The sequence below is a fragment of the Ixodes scapularis genome, unplaced genomic scaffold, assembly GCF_016920785.2.
Source record: "Ixodes scapularis isolate PalLabHiFi unplaced genomic scaffold, ASM1692078v2 PGA_scaffold3__209_contigs__length_174095766, whole genome shotgun sequence".
Classification (NCBI taxonomy): Eukaryota; Metazoa; Arthropoda; class Arachnida; order Ixodida; family Ixodidae; genus Ixodes; species Ixodes scapularis.
This window is the reverse complement of record NW_024609868.1, coordinates 29,457,237-29,479,643: the sequence shown is the minus strand read 5'-3', so window position 1 is coordinate 29,479,643 and position 22,407 is coordinate 29,457,237. Positions and strand designations below refer to the sequence as shown.

At 48.3% G+C, this 22,407-nt stretch overlaps 1 protein-coding gene and 1 pseudogene across 1 annotated transcript in view; one reads left to right on the top strand and one right to left on the bottom strand.

Moving 5' to 3' along the window:
• LOC120836763 (antizyme inhibitor 2) overlaps positions 1-22,407 on the top strand; it is a 35,373-nt gene continuing 12,966 nt past the window's right edge. Inside the window, exons 1-5 of the mRNA XM_042292683.1 lie at positions 1-84; positions 3,574-3,670; positions 7,653-7,729; positions 8,755-8,921; positions 20,154-20,288. Of these exons, the coding sequence (XP_042148617.1) occupies positions 1-84; positions 3,574-3,670; positions 7,653-7,729; positions 8,755-8,921; positions 20,154-20,288 (560 nt within the window). The remainder of the gene's footprint in view (positions 85-3,573; positions 3,671-7,652; positions 7,730-8,754; positions 8,922-20,153; positions 20,289-22,407) is intronic.
• Positions 10,713-13,886, bottom strand: LOC121837042 (annotated as a pseudogene).

Below are 22,407 nucleotides of genomic sequence, written 5' to 3'. Positions count from 1 at the left end.
ATGGAAAACGAAGTTTGTGGCAGCCCTTCGGTCTTCGCCGAAATGAGCGTTTTTGACGTGGCTCGCAAGGTGAAGGACCAACAGGTACGCGTAACGCGTTGAATGATTGTAACTACTATTTGCTTTTGTGTTCAGCGATCTATCGCCTACGGTTTCGCCAAGGTTTTGCTGGTACTTCGCAGCTCGCCACAAAGATTTTAGACATAAACGTGAAGTCTGCGGTCTGATACCGCAGAAAAGACGCTTTCGATAATTTTGTTGTTTTTGCAATTTTTTGCTTTATTATGAGGGAGTTTTAGTAGGTCGTTCCGATAACTCCGATAGGGATAGTCGATACTCCGCTGACGCCTTTGCACATGCATTGTATCGTTTTCGGCAGGACCGGCCTTACACCATAAAGCGCCCGGGTGAACTCCGGCTTTGGCGCCTCCCCCCCCCCCCCCCCCCCCTCTTTTTTTTTTATGCGCTGTGGCGCCACCTTTTTTGGTGGCGCCTTGGGCGACCGCTTAGGTCACCCACCCCTAGAGCCGGCCCTGGTTATCGGGTGTCGTTATTGTAGGTAAAATTGAAGCAAAAGAGAGTGTTACGCTTTATCGGAGGCGTTTGTTACTTATTCCACACAGAATCATTATTAAAAAAAAATATCAATATATATCGATTGTATGAATACCTCCTGGCTAGGTCATTTTGTTTTTCATCACTAGAAGTGATTGATCTATTGAGGCATACATCGAACTTAACCAGAAATATAACTATCATCCGCATCTCCTGTTCGGAGGAATGGAGAGTCTCCCATTATCGTACAAATTGCGGCTTACAGTCCCTCTATTATAACCTATCCCACAATACTCACTAAATATTGCATAGATAACCTTGACGTTGATAGTTCGGATCGTAAATCACTGTACCTACTTTTTGTATAACATGTAATTATTTATCTTAACATTTTAGCTAATGTGTTTTCTGTATGTCTGTTACTCCGATTTTTTTCCCCTGCATTTCTGTCACCCCCTGCCAAGCACTCGGGGTTTGGACCTCGTCAAGCCAACAAAGATTGGCTTTTTTATTGGTCCGTGGCTCCGGCACCTATACTTGCAGATGCAAATAAAATTTGATTGCATCTAGTAGAACTCCCTATTCCCTGATCCCCTGTGCAGATCGCAGGGTGTTGCGGGAAAGAAGACGGACGGGCATTTTAGGATGAAGAACTTGTAAATGAGTTTTGAACTTTTGATAGATGCGTGCCAACGTGTGGTGTGGCGCGTTGTGTCCCAAGCATGGTATGGTCGCTCTGCATGTCGATTGGATTAAAGCATTAGCCGTCATAACGCCGAAGAACTAATCCCCAAGCAAGTAGCATGGGCATAAAAGCCACGTTTTGTGTTCCCTGAAAGGACACTAACGACCCCCCCCCCCCCCCCCCCGGCCTTCCCCCAAATTGTTATTTTTTATGTTTTGCCAGGCGATTGATAATAGTGGCAGAAGACTAGCCAATCAATATTTTGCTACCACGTCACGTATATATATATATATATATATATATATATATATATATATATATATATATATATATATATATATATATATATATATATATACATAAACTGCTTGAATTTGAGACCGTAACTGGACCGGGGAGGAAAAAACAAATGTAGAGGGGGAGACAGTTGCCGGAAGTCACGAGGCTACACCCGACCGCGTTTTGTTTTTTCCTTCGTTTTCCCGGCCGTGCGAGGCAGAAAAAAAAAATTCGGAAATCGCAATTCGTGTTCGTAAGACGAGCGATGTGTTCAGCCAGTAGAAGGGACGACGACTCGGTGACGTCTTTTTGCGAATCAGCTCGGTGGTCGGGCGCGTCGGACGGAATAAATCCTGATTGCTTTGATCGGTAAACGATTGCTCTTTCGAAGCTAGACAGATTCGCCGGTACCGCGAACTACACTTTGAAGCAGAGGTCCCACACCCGTCGTCCGCCGCCGCCGCTTAGTCCGCTTCGTTTAGCCGTCTATCCCGCGACTCCCACGATACGACGCCCTCACTGGCGTAGCCAGTAATTTTTTACGGGGGCGGGTGGGGTGGCTGGGGATGTCCATGACTCGGGGTGCGTAGAGGGGGAGGGGGTCAAAATGAACGTGTATATTATAGGGTCGGCTGGATTTCGGGGGGGGGGGGGGGGGGGGAGAGCTGAAGCCCCATTAGCCCCCCCCCCCCCCCCCCCGCCCCCCCTGGCTATGCCCCTGGACGCCGCCATGTTGGGAATTACGCAGAGAATGGAATGCACAGAGTGCTTCCGGTTCTCTGCGCAACTTTCATTTTTTTTCAGTCAACGTATTTGCAGCTTTTTAGAAGCCACACACAAAAAAAGAAAAAAAAAAAAAAAAAAAAAAAACTTGGCGGGCGCTTAAAGGGATACTACAACGAAATTTCGGCGCTCATTTTTTGGTCTATATATGTTCGAAGGAGCAGTATCACATCGAACATACCAATATCTTGTGAAAAAAGTCTCGAAAAGGAATTTTAAAACGAATTAAACGATTAGCAAAGAGCACCTGGTGGATGTCGCTAACGCCTCGTTTGTAATGCTCGTCTAGGAACCTTGACAGCTAGTGACGGAGGTTGTCTCGCTTCCGGCCACGACGAAAGAAGAGGGGAAGGAGGAACTCCCCTCTTCCCGAGAATGCCTTTTGTGTGTCGCAGAAGTTGCTATTGTCCCCCTACAAGATTATAGAAGATTTAACCCGTTACTCAAAATTCGTACAAAAGCAGTCGCTTCGGTGGCTGGAACTACTAGACCATCCTCTCGACGTCAGCCTCTCCATTGCTTTGCTCGTCCCGAGACGACCTTCGTCACGATTCCGTTGGATGTCACGTGGTCTCCGCTAGGCCTTCTCCGAGCGCTTGCCGGAGTGGGCCGTTTATAACGAAAAATACAGACACCAGGCTCAAAATACAAACGTGCGATTGTCTTTTACGGATATTGTGGATCATATTCAACCTATTTTTGATCACGACGGGAATATTTCGAATTTCGTTGAAGTATCCCTTTAAGCTTCGCCTTTAAGCGTTCGCAAAGCCTCATATAAGCCCGCGCTCGTTCCCAAGACGTCCAAACGTATGTGCAAGATCTAGTTAGTAGCATCACGTGTCATGTGACGTTGCACGTGGCTGTGACGTCATGACCCTATCGGCCCCGCTGAATTTAGCGAAAACTTTCCCGCTAAATTTGGCGAGAAAATGTTTTTGCTAAACTTGATGGAAACATTTTCCGCTAAATTTGGCGGGAATATTTTCCGCTAAATTTTCCTGCCAAGTTATGCGGGTCGATAGGGTCATGACATCACAGCCACATGGAGCGTCACACGTGGCTGCGCGAGCAAGCAGAGGTTGCTCTGCGGCGTAAACGCACCTGTGAGTGAGAACGTCGTCGATGTGTAAGCACCAGCTGACGCTGCTCATTCACTTCACGGGATCGTCCGCACAATTGTAATGGTATTAGGTACGGTTAACTGTTGTAACGAGAGAAAAAAAAAATGTCGAGGCATTTCAACTTGTTTCGTTTTTAACCGATCGCAGGATGGGGACGCAGCGTTCTTCGTCTGCGACTTGAGTGACCTGGATGCCAAGATGAAACAGTGGCGTCAAGAGCTGCCCAATGTCACGCCATTTTATGGTAACGCGATTGGTTCTCGTACTTCACCGTCCACTGACTCACCTCTCTTACGCCACGCCGAGACGGTGGTTCCTACGTGGATCGGAGCACGTGTAACATAAAAACTGGAAAAGAGGCTCCGTCCCAAATGTACAAGCCTCCACTCAATGCCAAATGAGCAGAGGTGCGTCGGGCAACGGTCGGAGCTTTGACTTTGTAAGCTCGAATCTTTAAAGTAACACTGACCCCCCCCCCTCCCCCCCCCCCCCGTTTTTTTTTAATATATATTTTTTTTTAATTTTTTTGCTAGGCGATTTAATATGGTGTCAGGAGACTACCCAATCAATATTTTGCTGAAGAGTCGCGTGCATTTTTAATAAAGCAAAGCAAGTTGAAGTGCTTGAAACCGACACACAAGCACGAAACCTCATGGCCGGAAGTCACGGAGCTTCACCCGTGAGAGTTTCTTTTCTTCTTTTTTTCTCCGCTTCTCCGGCATGTGATGCAGACGACAACGACGATGAACTTGCGTGCACCGTTTTTCGTGCGATTATTTCGCGCTTATATCCATTCCGCTCGACGTTCTGCTCTTAAAGCTCTATTGACCGGTACCGCAAACGACGGTTCTGAAGTAGCGGCGGCTCCACGTCCGTCGCAACGTTGGTCCGTCGTTAGCCGCCATCGCGTCGTTCATGCCGTGGTACGTCGCCATATTGAGAATGACGTGTAACATGGACTTCCTGCGATCTGTGCAACATTTTTTTTTTTTTCCCGAGGCAACGTATTTGCAGCTTTTCGGAGTCCACGAGAATGGGCTCATATACTTTTCTGTTTTTTATATACATATGTATATATATATAAATATATACATGGAAAAGGGGGTGAGCGCGATTGAAACCGGCCAATTCTCGACCGGCTGTTTTGGGGTGGAAAGAAAACGAACGTCGAGCCGTAAATTATGTTCTGGGTAGTTGGTCTCGTGGGTAGCGCCATTTTGAGAGCGAGAGAGAAAAGGGGAAAGGGCTACCGGCACTTTCCCCCTTTCTGATTATGTAGGAAGAGTGGAAGTCCCGGATGAGAGGCCTGGCCGGTGTTGGGCGTCTGCAGTGCCCCAACTTCGTTCGCGCTTTCTTCTACGTTTCAAACTCCCAAACTTAATTAGAGTCATGGTCTTCGATGGCAACAGTCCCCCGTTCATCGGGACACCATTGCTGGGTGGTAGGGTGCACGAATAACGACAGAAAGCGTCGAATACTGTCCGAGGACCTATGTAGCTTGCATGAAATCCTGCAAGGCAAGTACGGCTGGAATGTTTTTAAGCTCCATTGCTTTCCGCATGACTGGAAATGATGAACCATTTATACATTTTTGCTTGCAATGGGCCTATTTCAACGCAGCCGCTTTTAGTTGTAATCAACAAGTTATACACGAAACGGGAACCTCAATTAACTTTGTAAACCCCCGGAGCTGCTACATATCGTCTTGCTCTGCTGTTTTTATCTTCGTGTCCCTGTTCTTATATTTCCTTGTGAATGAACGACGAAGACGCTCCAGATGTACTTTTCTCGAACCGCAGAAAGCCTCGAAGCAGCCACGAATTATCTTACTATTTGATGCAATATTTTGGGTACTCACCTCCAATTTCTATCGCTGGCACGTTCGCTGCCGCTGTTCCCCCCGTCGCCACACTGGCGCATGCCATGACTCAAACAAAGAAACGTGCACACTGGGCTCGAAAACGCAGATCGCAACACATGAGACGTTCCCTACAGCGACTATCAAGCGCCTCAAAGCGCCTTAGTCAACGGAAACAACCCACCAGCGGCACTCCAAGGACGCTTTTGCCGGCCCCCTAATATCGCGCAGAAGATCGCGATAAAAAAATAAAAATAAAATAAAAACAATAGAAATACGTTTTCAACAATTTCCAGCTTCACCCGGCGGCGGAAATGAGCCTTCAACTAAATGTTGTAGATGATAAAATCGAGTCAGTCACCACTGCAAATTATCACTATTAAGATAAATTAAGTTACAAAATTTTACAAGCTGAGACAGCAGTTATCACGAGAAAACTCGCCCGCACATTGCGAGCGTACCCTATGTTCATCGGCGGTACAGCGTTTGGTGCGCGCTCCATTCACGAAATGTTCCGAGCGAAGTCGAGAGGATGGCGTTGAGGAAACGCCTTTTCGGTTTACGGACGCAATCCACTGCCGCCGGAGACAGGGGTCATGTGGAAAGCGATGGAGCTTAAAGACATTGCAGCCGCCCTCGCCTTGACGGATTCCTTGCAAGCTACATATGTCCTCGGACAGTGTTCTACGCTTTCTGTTTTTATTCGTGCACCCTATGACCCAGCAATGGTGTCCCGATGACCGACTGTTGCCATTGAAGCCTCTGGCTCTAATTAAGTTTGCGAGTTCAAAACAGAAAAGAAAGCGCGAACGAAGTTGGGGCACAGCAGACACCCAACACCGGCGAAGCCTCTGATCCCAGACTTTCACTCTTTCTACACAATCAGAAAGGGGGAAAGCGGCGGTAGCCCTTTCCCCTTTTCTCTCTCGCCCTCTTTCAGTAAAACGGTCCGTGTCATGCAAAAGACACGGTGTTTGCTGCGGACGCGATGACAGAAGTACTACGCTGACACACCTCAAGCACGCTCGAAGGTGGTTTGCTTCGTACATATATGTATGCATCGTACAAGGGACTTGCCTCTGACCATGTTTGCAGACTGTCTTTTGTGTGATGTATTAAGCAGTGTGACGGCGGCTTTGAAAGGCCGCTGACGAGTAATGTTTCCTTTGTGTGACGTCAGAGAAATGGTGCGTTCTCCCTTACCGAGTGGCTTAGATGACGTCCTTTCTCCTCTCTGGCGATTCGGGGAGCGGAATATCTTATGACCTTCTTATTTACTTTCACTGACAGCTACAAGAAACGCGGGGCTTTGCTCCTCACGCCTGTCAAGGCTCGTTCACACACTTGGAACCAAGTTCGACCGAATGAGACAAGACCGGTTTTTAGGCCTCTTACCACCGGATGCGCTGCTGCAGAACTGGTCGTAAGCCGTCTCAAGGGGCTTAAAAACCGGTCTTGTCTTAGTCGGTTCTAGTCAAACGCAAGTGTGTGAAGAGGCCTTCACTTCGTGGTCGGTTCTTCGACGTTCTTGTCGGCCCCATGCCTCAATTTCATTGGATACGGAACGATAATGACAAGGTACCCGTGACTTGCCACGTGCTCTTCGTTCAGCAGGGTATTCGCGGCGAGAAGTTTGGGTATCGCCGCCTGGTGGAACTTTTTCACAACCCAGAGTGAGGATACTCCAACTTTCTCTGCTGTTGCACTGAGCACGTACAATGCCAAGCTTCTATGCGCCATGGAAAGTAAAACATAACCGCGTGGGTAGCACGAGCACATTAACTTATTTGAATGAAATGTTGTTGAAGAAAGCAGCATAAACCATATTTCTCCTTATTAAAGGAAGAAAAAAGAAGTTTGCTGCAAACAATAACGAGAAGTGAAAAAGCCAATTTGTTTATTGACTTCTGTTGTGTATTATGCTCGTGCTTTGAAACGATACTGCAGAGTGCATAAAATATTCAAGTTGGAGAGAAAAGGGGAAAGAGAGAAAGCGTTTATTTGAAAACTTCAACTGCCACTTTGAACCGGCTTGCTACGCTATGTAAGGAAACGGAAACGGGGGAGGAAGAAAGTAGGGAGCTGTGCATCAAACGATTTACTTGCAATATCGTACTAAAAAAAACAAAAAAAAAAGAAAAAAAAAACAGGAAAAATAAACAAATAAATAAACAACATGTCGTGGTCAACACGAAGCTGGGGGAGGACAAGAAAAATCTCCTTCCCACCGGAATGCTTCGGCGACCTAAGACGGGGCTTTTAAAAAGTTATTTGGCTCCAGGAGTTTTCTCTCGTGCTTTTTAACTTTGTAAGCGGTTTTGCCTCTTTTCCTACCTCTAGAAACTATATAATTAAATCTTTGTTACAGCTGTGAAAGCTTGCGCAGATCCCGTGGTGCTCCACGCCTTGAATTCTTATGGAATCGGCTTCGACTGTACCAACAAGGTGATTATGCTGTGTGCCAGGCACGTAATAAACATGCTGTATACCAAGTCCGTGTATGCGCACTAGAGTGGTTTACGTCTTGGGCCAAGCAGGAGTAAGCCACACCGGGCCCCTCGCCTAAACTATACTGTGCCCGGAGCGCGTCTCCGACTGGTGTATTTGCCGCGCACTCACACGTGGTCCCTCAAATTACGCCTGCTGACGTCATAAACGTGTCACGCAGTTTCCTGTCGCGATCCTGGCGGTGGCATGTCGGCAGAGGTGGAAGCGCCAGACGCCGGTTCTGCTGCAGGTCACTTTGCAGCCAGACGGTCGACGGAAACCTAAGAAGGCGCCAGTTGGCACACCGCGACTAGCATTTCCAAGACCAACCGCCAGGATCGCGGCATCCGACAACATGGCAGACCGGCTCCTCTGACGTCATTTGTTGCAACCTCGGGGTCCACTTTTGATGTACGGGAGGGTTGGGACTCTGAACACATCAGTCGAAGACGCGTTCCAGGTACTGTCATGGCATCAAGATGTGACGTCATCACCAGGATTATCGAATATCAGCGACAATTTATGTAATGTATGTAAAAATCACGTCGGAAGCTTGGAGTCGTCTAAGTTGTCTGACATCTCCTCCTTATGTCCAATTATGGAAGTAGAATTCGTCAAGCTCAAGACGTCGTAGCGAGCGTGAGGCCAATCGTGGAATGCCGACCACAGCATGATCGTGCCTTTCACTAATAGGTTCGTTTTCGGTGGCGTCATTCCGACCACCATTTTGTTGTCACGAGTTCTATGGCTCGAGCTTGAGACGAGTATTTCGAAGATTTACGTGACAACCTGAAATCGGTACTGCACAAAAGCTTCATCACTCATCTTTTTTTCTGTGTGTGTGTTTTTACTAAATAAAACGTTTTTTTTTCTCACTCATTCAAACAACAAAATGACGGATTGACGCCACTCGAAAACGCCCTATACCTAAACATCAGCGTGGTTTGAGGCGTCACTAAAAAAAATCACTCCCTGCTTTTCAGCCGGAAATGATGACCGTGCTCGACGTAGGCGTAACTCCCGACCGCGTCCTGTGCGCTTGCACGATCAAGTGTCCATCGCACCTCAAGTTCGCATCCGAGCATGGCGTCAACATTGTGACTTTTGACTCGGCCGAAGAGCTCGTCAAGATGAAGGATCAGAACGCCAGGTAAGTCTTAAAAGCAGACGGGACGTCCAAGCTGCACGTGATTTGCTGGTGAGCGACTATTTGATGTTCGCTCTCCTATCACTGTTTAGCGTATTTTCCAGACTATAATCTGCGGACTATAGATGTTTAAAGTTGAAATTTTACCCGGTGCGGTCTATTTATAGGTGCAGACTACAGCGCACGTTCGCGAGAAAACCGAACCCTCTTTTTCGCACAGTAAAAATAAACTATAACATCGCGGAGAGCTCAAACCCCGTCGTCAGAACGTAGCCCCAGCCGTTCAAGCAGCTTGCAAGATGTCAAAGTTTCAGCATTAACCATGATTTCGTTAAAAAGCTATAAGCGATTTTCTGAAAATTTCAATGGAAAAATGGCGGCCGACGGAGCTCTCGAACACACTGAGCTCTATGGCACCAGAAACCAACAGGTAAAAATAGGCCCGATTTTCACATGAAAAAAATGACCTATAACTTTTGAATAAGATAACAGTTGGTGCTAAAACATTCGCATCTTGCTCGAATGGCAAGGACTACGTTCTGACGAAGTTTGAACTCTCCGCAATATCTAGTTTCTTTTTGCGGTGCCAAAAGCAGGATTCGGTTTTCTCGTGGACGCCCGGTGCAAAGATGTTTTTTTTTTTTTTTTTTCTGTTTTGCTTTTACAGCGAAGCTGGGTCCCGTGGAATTTTCGCGTGCGACGACAGAAATTAAGTCACGGCTTCGTGACGTCACGACTTTGTGACGTCATAACCGCGTCACGTGACGTCAATTTCGCCGCTAAATTTAGCGGGGAAATTGACGTCACGTGACCTCAACAGCAATGCTGCTTCCCCGCTATATTTAGCGGGGAAAATGACGTCACGACTTTGTGTCACATCACCCATAAACAAATTCAGCGGTAGGAGGGGAGGAGGAAAAGGAAAGGCGGAGGAGGAAGGAAGCTCACCCAATACCTCCTAGACAGCTTTCAAGCCTGCTTGTCACGTGATTTGACGTCAGCAACGTCACAGCGCGCCGGCCGACCTTGGCGCGGCCGGCCGGCTCGAGTGCGCGCTGTAGCTCTCGTCGCTCGAGCATTTCGTTCGCGTATGGCGGTAACGTGTGCCGTAAATTAAACTTGATCGATCACCATGGCTGCATGAATTACCACAGTTATGAAAAGTATACTCGTTATGAAACCAAAAATACATATTACAGCGAAGATGTTTATGGCTAGGGTTCCGGTGGATTTGCTGTGTGCGCGACCAAAAACTGTACGCTCGCACCGTACCCGCGCGCCGCACTAGCCGGCGTCTGCAGCAGTAACTGCTCTAAAGCAAAAGCCTAAAACAAATGGCACCTTGCATGCACGTTCGTCAACGCTTTATTTTGGTTATTTACTTCGAATCTTTTATACGGGGAAGGCGTGCGCGTGCGACGCGTGGAACACCATACCCTGTGTTCTCCTTGAAGGCAGCGGGCGGCACGTATGTGTGCGTACCATTTCGTCACACCTTTGTTCAAAATTCTGTGTCACGTCTGTGTCCTGTGTTAAACAGCTTCGCTGAGTCATCCACCATCACAGAGTGGAATGGCCCCCAATTTTTTGTATCATAATTATGGAGCAAATAATACATATTGCACACTAATTGTGAAGCAGATAATACATATTTATTTATCATATTAGACACCGGGCATCAATTGAATGGCACAAAACAGAGCACTGTAAAGGCAAAGTATGCAAAATAATCACAACAGACAAAACAGATCACCAAATAACTTGTACACAATAGACCATAAAAAGTAACACAGACAGATATTACATGTATTACACTGCCCCAGACAGAAACATGTTAGAAAATCATAACGAACAGACACATCATATCATACAATATCTGTGCGAAAATTGCACAAAACGCAATTATTAGAGTACAATGTACCACCACCGCTACCACCCAAGAATACAAGAAATCATTTTTTGAGAAAGATTTCAGCCTTCCTCTTCTTTGCATTTGTATCTTTTTCTGCACGCAGAAGATCATTTCTTTGTTTGCACAAATTATTCAGGACTATGTTTGCTGCACAGTTCGCAACCAGCCCGACAAGCAGCTCATAGTTGTGCCCGTTCTCACACGTCGAAATGTCTTCAAGCCTTGACAGAGAGCGTAGTGTCAGTTCTCTAACAACATTCCTTTGGTTGGACCCATGGAAAAACTGTGTGCAGCTGTTTTGTGCGACAAGCTTTTTTACCACAACCTCCGTGTGCATGACCACTGAAATTACTAGGGCTGAGGGAAACTTAAGACCACCTCGGTCTAACTGCTTGATTAGCGAATGAGTGTCTTCTTCGGGGTCGGCGTCATGTCCATTAAAAACTAGGTGCTCTCGGCAGCTTTCGCACTTCAGAACTTTTAAAGCAGCATGGGCACAATACCCACCGACATAGGCAATGACTGGCATTCGTGCTCTCAGTTCATCAAGGTCAACATCATTAACAGGAATGCAAAGGGAGCTGCCCACACCTTCGACAGTGTTTGTGTCTTCAATGCCCTTGAGGTCATTGGCACTCATCATTGGTAGAGCACTTTGAAGGCGAATCCTGCCCTCTGTTTCACACAGCTGCCGAACAGATATATGGTACTGTCCACCAGCCATTTGTCTGTACTGTCCAAAACGACTCTCTAGAGGATCCGTCTGGACTTTTCCTAACAGAATGTAGTTGAAGTGAAGCTCATCTATGCAATACTTTGCCAGCGCCAAAAGAGACTGAGCAGACAGCCTCAGGGCGCTCAACGTTTCCGGGGTGAGCACACCAGTGTCATGCCCGTAGAATTCCCAAACGTCGAGCCATGTGATCAATGAACTAAGAAAGGCTAGTTTTGGGTCATCAGTAAGGCATGCCATCGGCTCTTCATAAACATTACGATGGTGGAAGCCTTTCTTTGGTGTCTTCACGTTGACAATACTCCACCAACGTAGAATGATTTTGATGAAGTCTGCTGTTGCTTTAGCATGCTGAAAATCAACTTCACCACTACGGGTTGCCAGGGCTTCGGTTACATGTGGATTAAAAACCTGCAGTACCAATTTAACATTCTGGCGCTCCAAGCTGCTAGGATTAAGCGCTTTTGATGTCAAACCATAACCAGACTTCAGCAGTTGACCCGACTCCTCTTTATGCAAATCTCTCAAGTGCTTAAATGATGCAGTCATCTTGCACTCAGGACGAACGTTGTTGTCTGAAAGCTCAAAGCATGGGTAGAAAAAGCACGTCCCTGAGTTTTTCTGGTTAATCCAGTTGTTTCTAATGCACTTAAGGAGATGCACAGCATCTACCACGTAATACAGTGGTCGAGATGGGTCTGCTGGGTGTGGATAAACAGGGCTGAGTTTCGGCTTTTGCAAAAACGCTTTCATTGCTTTCCTGTTGAGTGCATTATTGTCACAGACGATTGCCACAACTCTGTACCCGATTTCCTCTAAGCGCAAGATAACCTTCTTCAGGATGGTGTGAAGCTCATCGCCATGTAGGGTTTTTACTGGAAGAATGTGCGCCACTTCCTTGAACGAGCTTAATAGACTTTGTATCATGAAAACGTGTACCGACGTTGCTGCCTCGTTGGAATTGACTGCAGTGCCACATATGTTTCCACCTTTATAATCAAGACAAGGCTTGATATGAATTTCATCCAGCATCAATGTCACAGTGTGTTCATGAGGTTCTAGATGCTTGAACCTCTGTGCAATATACTGCAGGAAAGTGAAATCTGAGGACTGGATTTCTGGGCACATTTGAAAAGACGAACATACACTTCTGATCGTGCTTGGATGAGGCAAAGTGAGCGTACTTGTCTTCCTCAAAAACTTATAGGCGTGTGGTGATATCGTGTACAGAATGCATGCAAATACCATCACCTGAGTGCTGTAACGAATGCATCCTTTGCAAAGCAGCAGCAGCTGCTCCTTCAAAAATTTCACGGCCTCTTTCTTGCCTTCACTAACGCTTCCTTCCAGTTTGTCTAGAAGGGCAGTTACCGCACCCAGCAAGTGACGAAAGCTGCAACCTTCATCCGAAAGCATACACAGGTTGTCCAAAATATTCAGCAAGGAACTTACGTCACGCACTGAGTCTGGTACAACACTGCTTGCAAACCTCTTGACCGGTGCTCCTTGATAGCAGGCAGAGACTTGAAGGTTCTCAAACACTGTCAAAGATGCCTTCAGCCAAGGTTCACACTCGTCGACTATGTTCAAAAACATTGTGCACTTTTCTTGATGTATAACAGTCCACTTCACCGACACCGATGCTACTTGCAGGCACGCCTTTAGTTCTTCGAGCGTCGAAAAGCGGTGTCTCTCCTGTTCCACTTCAAAGGACGCCGCTGATTCTTCAAGAGCACGAGCGAGTTGGGATGCTTCTTGTCGGCTCTTTTTGGTATCGGGCGCATCTCTCGTGTTGGTTACGGGCTTCGAAAGATACGAAGGACAGGCGGGAAATATTTTCGGTACAGATCCAGGACGCAAGCGAGGCACTGGCAATGCCGCCTCAAGTACTTTTCCTGTCCTCGGATCCGTGTACGATGTGGTCCGCTCGATGCACGACGGGTCGAAGTGAACCGCGCACACCTGCACAAATGTGGAAAACGTTCGTAAACGGCTGAGCACCTAGTTCGTTGGAAAAATGCAATGCACTCCCTTTTGTACAGCCATAGTTACCATACGCGTTCGTATACGATAAACACTGCTACGCTTCGGAAGCATAAAAAGAAAGGCGCGGCACAAATATAATAACTAGCAGCATAAGAATATCAGCATAGAGGAAGCATTACCTTGGTGTATGAAGTTGGTACGAAGTCCTTCCTGGGAATAGCACGAATTCATTTCTTCAAAGTGTCGTCGTCTTTCGGAAAAGAGAACACTTGCTCCTTCTTCCCTGTTTTGTAGTTACTGGTGCACCTTGGCACACAACACTTGTTTGGCATCGTAATTTCAGCTCTGTATCACGCACAAGAACGAAATTGCCGCAAAAACAACGACGGCAAACGATACGCGATGACGTGACCACGCCGTTTCCCAGGAGCGATTAGGGCTAGCTGACGTTGGGTCGCTGTCACTGCGGCGTCCTCCTCCGGGCTCCGGTGTCGGCCGGGCGGATGTGACGTCAAAATTATGGGCGCAGGCTTGAAAGCTGTCTAGGAGGTATTGGCTCACCGCCCTCTTTTTGTCGTCGATCCAAGCCCGCTTGCGTGCCTAGTTTCCTTCCGTCGGGTGGCGATCCTGTCGCCACCCAACTGGCGTATCGCCACCCGCTTGGGTGTCGAGTTTCCTCCGGCTCCTCGGGGCGGCGGTTGTGCTGAACATCTGTGTGCGTAGCGTTCGTCACAATGATCACCGACCAGGACAATAAATGTGTTCGTACCATAGTATCCTCTATACTCACAACGCCTGGCAGTTCGACGACGGAGCCATAGAGTGTCCAGTCGCAGATTTGGAGCGCGAGGATCTGGTAGCATAGAGCGTCAAAGAGCCATTTCTCGGGGAAGATGGGCGTCAGCGCACAGCGTTTTCAGCGGCGAGGACTCGAAACACACTTGTTCGCTCGGGACAAGTGCGTTTCGGCGTCTCACCCGAGCGGGGCGCCAGTCACGTGGCTCTCTTCTCGTCCGTTGTCTGCAGCTCCGCCTTTTCCATTTCGGCGGCAGCTTCTCGAGGCGATCTGCCGGGCTCTGTTAGTATACAAGAGGCTATGCTCCGTACCTTTGCTCAAAATTCTGTGTAACATCCGTGTCGCGTGCTAAACAGCTTCTCTGGTCTTCCACCTTCGCAGAGTGGAATGGCTCATCATTGTTTTTTTTCTAAATCGTTCACTTCGAGACACGACTACGGAAAACCCGATGGAATTCGACGCGCTCAGCGGGCGCACAATCTCGCCCCTCAGCCCCTGGCAGCAACTACTACGCGAGCGCCGCAACTTCAAACAAGCGGCAACCGTACCCCCGCTTCCTGCGCCCCGCACTCAGCCGACCTCCCCACGAACGACACCGGCGCCTCGACTCCCTGATACAGACTATAAAATCATCTACCGACCTCGCGCAGGACTCCGCGTGGCTGCTTGGAACGAACGGCAGATGACCCAAAGCATTCAACACGCAAGTAAGATCCCCGACCACGTGTTCAACGCGTACGTGACAATACAACCCCAAGCATCGCAAAATCTCATTGTCGCACGCACACCCGACGTAAACTGTGCCACGGCACTCAGTGAAATCACCGCGCTGCAACTGGGCACAACAAAGCACGAAGTCCTACCATACCTGAAGCCACTTCCAGGTACGGTCCGTGGCGTGATTCACGAACTGGACCAGGGCACCACCACAGAACAACTACCCTACATTGTCGCACCCAACGGACCCAGTATACTGCATGCACGAATGCTGGGTGCCTCCACCTCTGCAGTCGTAGATTTAAAAGGACCGCATGTGTCGTTTTACATCAAAGGCTACGGCCTCTTCAAACGATGCCGCCCGTATCGACAAACTGTGCAATGCTGCTCTCTGTGTGGTGACCTTGGACACAGACGGGATGTTTGTCCTACCCCTGATACGCTTCTATGTGCCCAGTGCCACACCAAAAATCCTACACCTGACCATGACTGTGCACCTACGTGCCAACTCTGCGGCCTGGATCACCCCAAGGCCAGCAAGGACTATGGCAAACAATTCCGCTCTTTACCCCCACCCTTGCGTACCCGGGAACGTGCATTTTCCAAGCAGCAGACCTTCCACAACCCGCCCAACTCCCATACTCAGTCAATGCCTCAACAACCACAGAAGCAACACCTTCTACGCTCAATCCAACACCAGGTGAGCTGATCAGCTGTTGTTGCCCCTCCCCCCACTCACTACTCTTGTCCAGTTCCCCCCCCCCCCCCCCCCCCCGCCCCGCACTCCCTACCTTACCCACTACCTCGGTTCCCGACCCCCGCATCCACACCCTCGAAGAAGAAAACGCGCTCCTACGCCGACAACTGGAAGCTACTGAAAAACGCACCGCAACCCTAGAGCAACACATTGAGCAGCTACTAACCCAAATGGAACTCCTAACGTCATCGCGTGCCTCCCCTGCACCGCAAGCACCCCTTCCCGCAATGGCCGCAAACACACATGACCCCCGCTCCCACTAACTTGGACGCAGGACGCCTAGAACTCCTTATACCTGAGATGGGCAACCAGATCAACACCCGTTTTGCTGGCCTGGAGCGACGCTTCGAAGACACCGAAGAAACCAAACGCAAAGCCCACAAAAAACCCAAGCACCGCTACGCGCCCGAAGACCCCGACAACACGACCCACACTATCCTATCCGATGACTCTTTCCAGTCCACCTAAGGGCGACTCAGCTCATCCACCCCCGCTAGTTCTATGGCAATGGAACTGTAGATCGTACCGAAGAAAAGCCTCACTCCTTCCACTTACTTAGCAGCACTCACCTGACATCATTGCCCTACAAGAAACTGACACCAACCACATTACATTACGAGGATACACATCATACACCACAAACCTCATATCCAGAACGGTCATCCTCGTCCAAACTACCCAAACGGCCCAACCCCATACCCTCCCCACCCCAATAGACTATTAATCGAACAGTTGCCCCACTAGAAGACCCATACCAGCCTCTATATTCTAAATATATACAGCTCGCCCACCTCACCCCTCTCCGAAATAGACCGCCTACTGAGACACGTACGACAACGCACCAAAGGTCACAAACTTGTTGTCCTAGGAGACTTTAACGCTCCACACACAGCCTGGGGCTATCTCAAAAACAACCGAAAAGGCACTACAATGCAAGAAGCCGTACAACAAAATAATCTCCACCTCTGCAATAGCCCCCAAACCCCCACCCGCATCGGAAACAGCGTTTCAAGGGACACCTCCCCAGATCTAACGTTCACCTATAACATCCAAGACGCCACGTGGCCCTGCTTGAAAGAAACCTTAGGTAGCGACCACTAAATCATTCAACTCCAAAACCCCCACCGCAAAAACAGTCAACAGCGAATTGGCACGGCCCGACTAACCAACTGGGAACAATTTCGAGAAAACTCCCCCACCGACCATTGACAATCTAGAAGTATGGACCACCCAGCTCCTCACAGAAGCCGCCAAACACGCCAAAGAATTACCGCTAACTCAAGACAACCCAGCGATTGGGTTGTCTTGAGTCACCTCCTCCACCCCTGGGACGCCCGAAACGGACTCCTTAAACGATGGAAAACACGCAAAACAAACCGTAAGCTGCGGATTCGTATCGCCAAACTAATGCTCGATGCTGAAACCTACGCCTGCCAATTAAGCCAACAAAACTGGTCTCAATTCTGCAATAAACTCCAAGGAACACAGGGAACCCGTCGCACCTAGCACCTGCTCCGCCCCCTCATGGAAACAAAAGAATCCAAATCAACTATGGCGCACCAACTTCGAAGACTTATTCACAACCACCCAGGCACTGAGCAAGGCCTCATACAAGAACTAAAACAACCCCTCGAAGCAACATCACCAAACCTACCGCAAGTTCTCCCACCATACACCGTTACCCCCAATCCCGAGCTAGACGAACCTTTCTCCATCGCCGAAATCGAAGCCGCAGTGCACAACCTTACAAGAAACACCACCCTGGGGAAAGACGAAATTCCAAACAAATTCGAAACCTCGACCCAAGAGCCCGTGAAAACCTACTACAATACATCAACAATCACTGGACAGCTAGTTCTCTACCCCCCCCCCCCCTCCCAAGGAAAACACGCGGATATAACTCTTATACCTAAACCGGGAAAATCCCTAAACCCCAAAAATCTACGACCCATGCATCTCCCTGACATCCTGTGTGGGAAAGCTTATAGAATATAGAATCAACAACCGACCTTCACCCCAAAACCGAGGAAAACGGTTACTTCCCGGATACCATGTATGGATTCCGTCCACATCTCTCAACCCAAGATGTTCTTCTTCAACTGAAAGAAGACATCATAGACAAACTAACAAATCACCACAAATTCTCAATCCTAGTGCTAGACATTAAAGGAGCATTTGACAACATATTGCACCAAGCAATCATTCAAGGTCTTTACAACTACATTATCTCCTTAACCAACCGCACCGCAACAGTGGGTATCGGACACCTCCGTTCCGACATTTTCCAAGCTATACCTAAAGGAACCCCACAAGGAACAGTGATATATTCACTACTCTTCAACATCGGCATGAAGGACCTACTCCTCTACTACAAACGATACTCAACCTCCGACACGCCATATATGCGGATGACCTCACACTCTGGACACCTACGGGCTCCATAAATGACCAACAAGACGCCCTCCAAACTGCCATCCAAGTAGCACAGCAATACCTGCAAGCACGGGGGCTGGCATGTGCCCCCGAAAAATCCACCTTACTTACACTATGCAAACGAACACCTAAACATTGCGCCAACTCCACACCAGATCCGGAACTCAGCATCAATAGTCAACCCGTCCCCAACGTACCCCACCTCCGACTTCTGGGGCTCGCGATACCCCAAGACGGATCGGGTGCCCAAACAATCCTCCACCTGCAACGTACCCTCGCACAGCTCGTGCACCTCATCCATCGCGTCTCTCACCGAAGATTTGGCCTCCAAGAAACAAATACTCTTCGCCTCATACAAGCCATCCTCATAAGCCGGATAGCATATGGTACTCCGCATTTAGCCCTAAAACCCTCCGAACAAGTCAAACTAAACTTTGCGATGAGGCACGGGAAGCCTACAAAACCGCACTGGGTTTGCTCCCCAAAACGTCAACAAAGAAACTACTACAACACGCGGGAAGAAATCCACGAAGCGCATCGAATCTCAGCACATACACGCCTCCAGCTCACCTCCGCGGGTAGAGCCACGCTCCGCCGGCTAGGATATTCGACCCCACAAGAGCAAGATCAGAAGACACGCATTCCCCTAGAAATACGACAATCCATCAAAGTGGCACCAATCCCACGCAACATGTACCCGACATATAACAAGGCACGAAGAGCAGCAAGGGACCGAGCCATCCGTGCACAGTACGACCATTTCCCCTTCACTCGCTATGCAGACGCATGTTCATACCCCCACAAATCTGCCCACGCTGCCAGTGTGACCGACGCCAACGGAAAAGAACTAACAGCATTCACGGCCCTTACGGCATCCATAGAAGCGGCCGAAGAAGTTGCTATCGCCATAGCCCCCACCACTGGCGAAGAATATCTAACTATACTCACCGACTCCCAAGCTACTTGCCGCAACTTCCTCATCCGACGGATATCACAACCAGCATTGGCTATCCTACAAGTGAAGCAGCTTCCAGGAATACACATTGTCTCGTCCCCTGGACACGAATCTGGAAACGAGGCGGCACACGCCGCTGCCCGTGTCCACACACACCGGGCCGTTTCCCCAGAGGGAGAAGACGGCCAAGCTCAAGACAACCTCAAGCTCACGCCTCTTCAAAAATACGCCGATATACTCGCCTACTACCGGCACGGGTGCCAACAATATCCAGCTCCTCACGCGCAACTGTCCAGAGCCGACGCTACCATCTTCCGACGACTACAAACTAACCCTTGCCCCACAATACTCTACTCCATGCCATGTACCCTACCCTCAACCCCGCTTCTTGTAAATACTGTCCCCCCCCCCCCCCCCCCCCCCCCCCCCCCTGGCACCTTATACCATCTAGGATGGGAGTGTCAACTAACCCCATCCCTTACTCCTAATCCCCAACCCACATACGAGCAGTGGGCGGTACGGCTGACCAGCCCCGACCTCCCCTCTCAGCGTAGCCTGGTGGAAAGGGCCGGAGTGGCCAGCACAGAGGACTAGGAAACCCCTACCAGGCGGGTGCCCAGACATCAGCACCTAAGGCTCGCCATAATAAAGTTTATTCCTCCTCCTCCTCACTTTGATGAGACGTGAAGAATTTCATAAATTGCAAAGTTTATTAATGTTGATTTATGTATAATACAAGCATCCGTGTGAGATAATACAGTAGGCATTTTTTTTTCTCAAAGTGTGCTGTGTATGATCAAATTAAATTATGATGACTGTTACGTTCGGAGTAGGCACGGAGTGCGAGCTGTGCCGGGTGCGGACTATAGTCTGGAATTACGTTGCTTGTAAGTAAATTTCTTATCTCTCTCTGCATATTTTAATTAAGCCCTTGGGTTATATCTAGATTCCTGTTGCGCATTGAAGGCAGCACCACAGGTAGCAAGGTCACGATGAATGAGAAGTTCGGAGCCCGACTTGACGAGGTGGAGGGCATTCTGCAAGTTGCTCTGAAAATGGGTCTAAACGTGGACGGAGTCGCGTGAGTCTCTTTACCTCTTGTCGGTCTTCGCTGGTGTCATTCGTTTCAGCTCGGGTTTTAATACGAAAGTAATAACTGTCTCATGGAGCGAGCCGACGTCATCAGCTTTGAAACCGCGCCTTGCGGCACCATGCTTAAATATTTTCCCCAAGTGAAGCCAGTTCCCAGCTATGAAACCACGCGAAAAGCTAGCCAACGGCAGTAGTAGTAGTAGTACGCGTTGTAGGTGAAAAACGGGGGGGGGGGGGGGGGGGGGGGGGGAGAGGAGGGAGGGAGGGGGGGGAGGGGAGGAGAAGGAGGGGGGGGGGGAAGAGAGAGACAATCCTGTATTTGCACGAGGCACTTTTGTCACTGACATTGCCAACGACAGTAGTAGTAGTACGCGTTGTAGGTTAAAACCGGAGGGAAAGAGACAATCATGGCATGCGCACGGGGCGTTTATCACTGACTGCCAACGGCACCGAATTCCCCGTGGAGCATGGATTTTCGGCTTCGGTTCCATTGGCTGGCGCGCGTCGACGGGGCTCCCAATGGCGGGACACGCAGCACCAAGGGGTGACCGGTCGTTGAAACTGATGCTGCGCGTCAGTCTCAACGACCGGCCACCCCATGCGCTGCATGTCCGTTAGCGCGCCGCTGCAGACGAAATAAGGGAGAGGAAGAATGATGCAGTACACGCTTTCGCATTCACAACTCATAAAAAGTGCTTAGGTGTGTGTACTCGACCCTTTTTTGTCTTGCTTTTTCGTCTGTCTGTTTGTCTGTCTTAATCTCCTTCGTACGGCGTATCCTCTAGACGGCCAATGTGCCAATGTTAGTATTTACTTTTTTTATTTGACGAGGCTGGTTATTGTAATATCAGGGTATTTAAAATATTCTGGACTCTGAGCTCGTCGTCTCAACGGGTTTGACTACTACTACTACTAGTACTACTACTACTACTAGTACTACTACTACTACTACCACAACCGCCACCATTACCACCACCACCACTACCACTACTACTGCTACTACTACTACTACTACTACTACTAATAATAATACTTTTATTCCAGATATAAGAAATATCACAGTACAAATGAGGGTCTGTCCAAGCCAAAGGAGGCTTGTGGGACAGGTCCCGGCAGCCGAACGGCGAGGCTGGGAAGTGAATAAAGTCACAAACACACACACACACACGCACACACACACACACACACACACACACACACACACACACACACACACACACACAAAAAGAAAGACAACTATAGGCGAAAAAAGCATGGCGGCTAAGACAGGCTACAATCTTAAGTTGATCAGCATTTTTCTCAAATAATAATAATAATAATAATGATAATTTATTCAACAGGAAACCAGTAACACAATACAAATACGGGTCTGCCAAAGCCATAGGAGGCTTTGACAGACCCGTAATAATAATAATAATAATAATAATAATAATAATAATAATAATAATAATAATACATTTTATTCAACAGGTATTCAGTAACACAATACAAATGTGGGTCTATCAAAGCCATAGGAGACTTGTTGGACAGGACACGGCAAGTCGATCGTCGAAACACTGAGCGTTTCACACAGAAAAGCCATGCAATAAATACCAACAATAATAATCAGAATATACTACTACTACTACTACTAGTAATAATAATATATATATTAAAAACACTCACGTGAAGTAGAAGGTAATAAACTACGAAAATGACTGAATATTAAAGTAGTGGTTATTGTGTCCTGTGCACTGGGGATCGGGCAGCTCAATGTGCTACGAGGCGCAATTTGAAACGATCATCATATTGGCAAAATAATGGCAGAGGCGAAAGCACGAGTCATAGAAGCGTTCTTCAGGACGTCAAAATGGCCCGAAAACGTTCGCTAATAAGCCGATATCCCCCCCCCCCCCCCCCCCCCCCAGAAAAAAAAAAAAAAAAAAAAATACAAGAACTTCGGTAACCACAATTTGCAAAAAAATATTGGAACCCCGAGGAACATAATTACTTTTTGTTTGCAGATTATGCATTACCAGCTTGTCTGCGCGATAACTCTTATTATTGCAATAACCACAGTATAGGTTTGGGCGCTTCTGTTGTGGATGAAGTGTAACGGAAATTCTTTT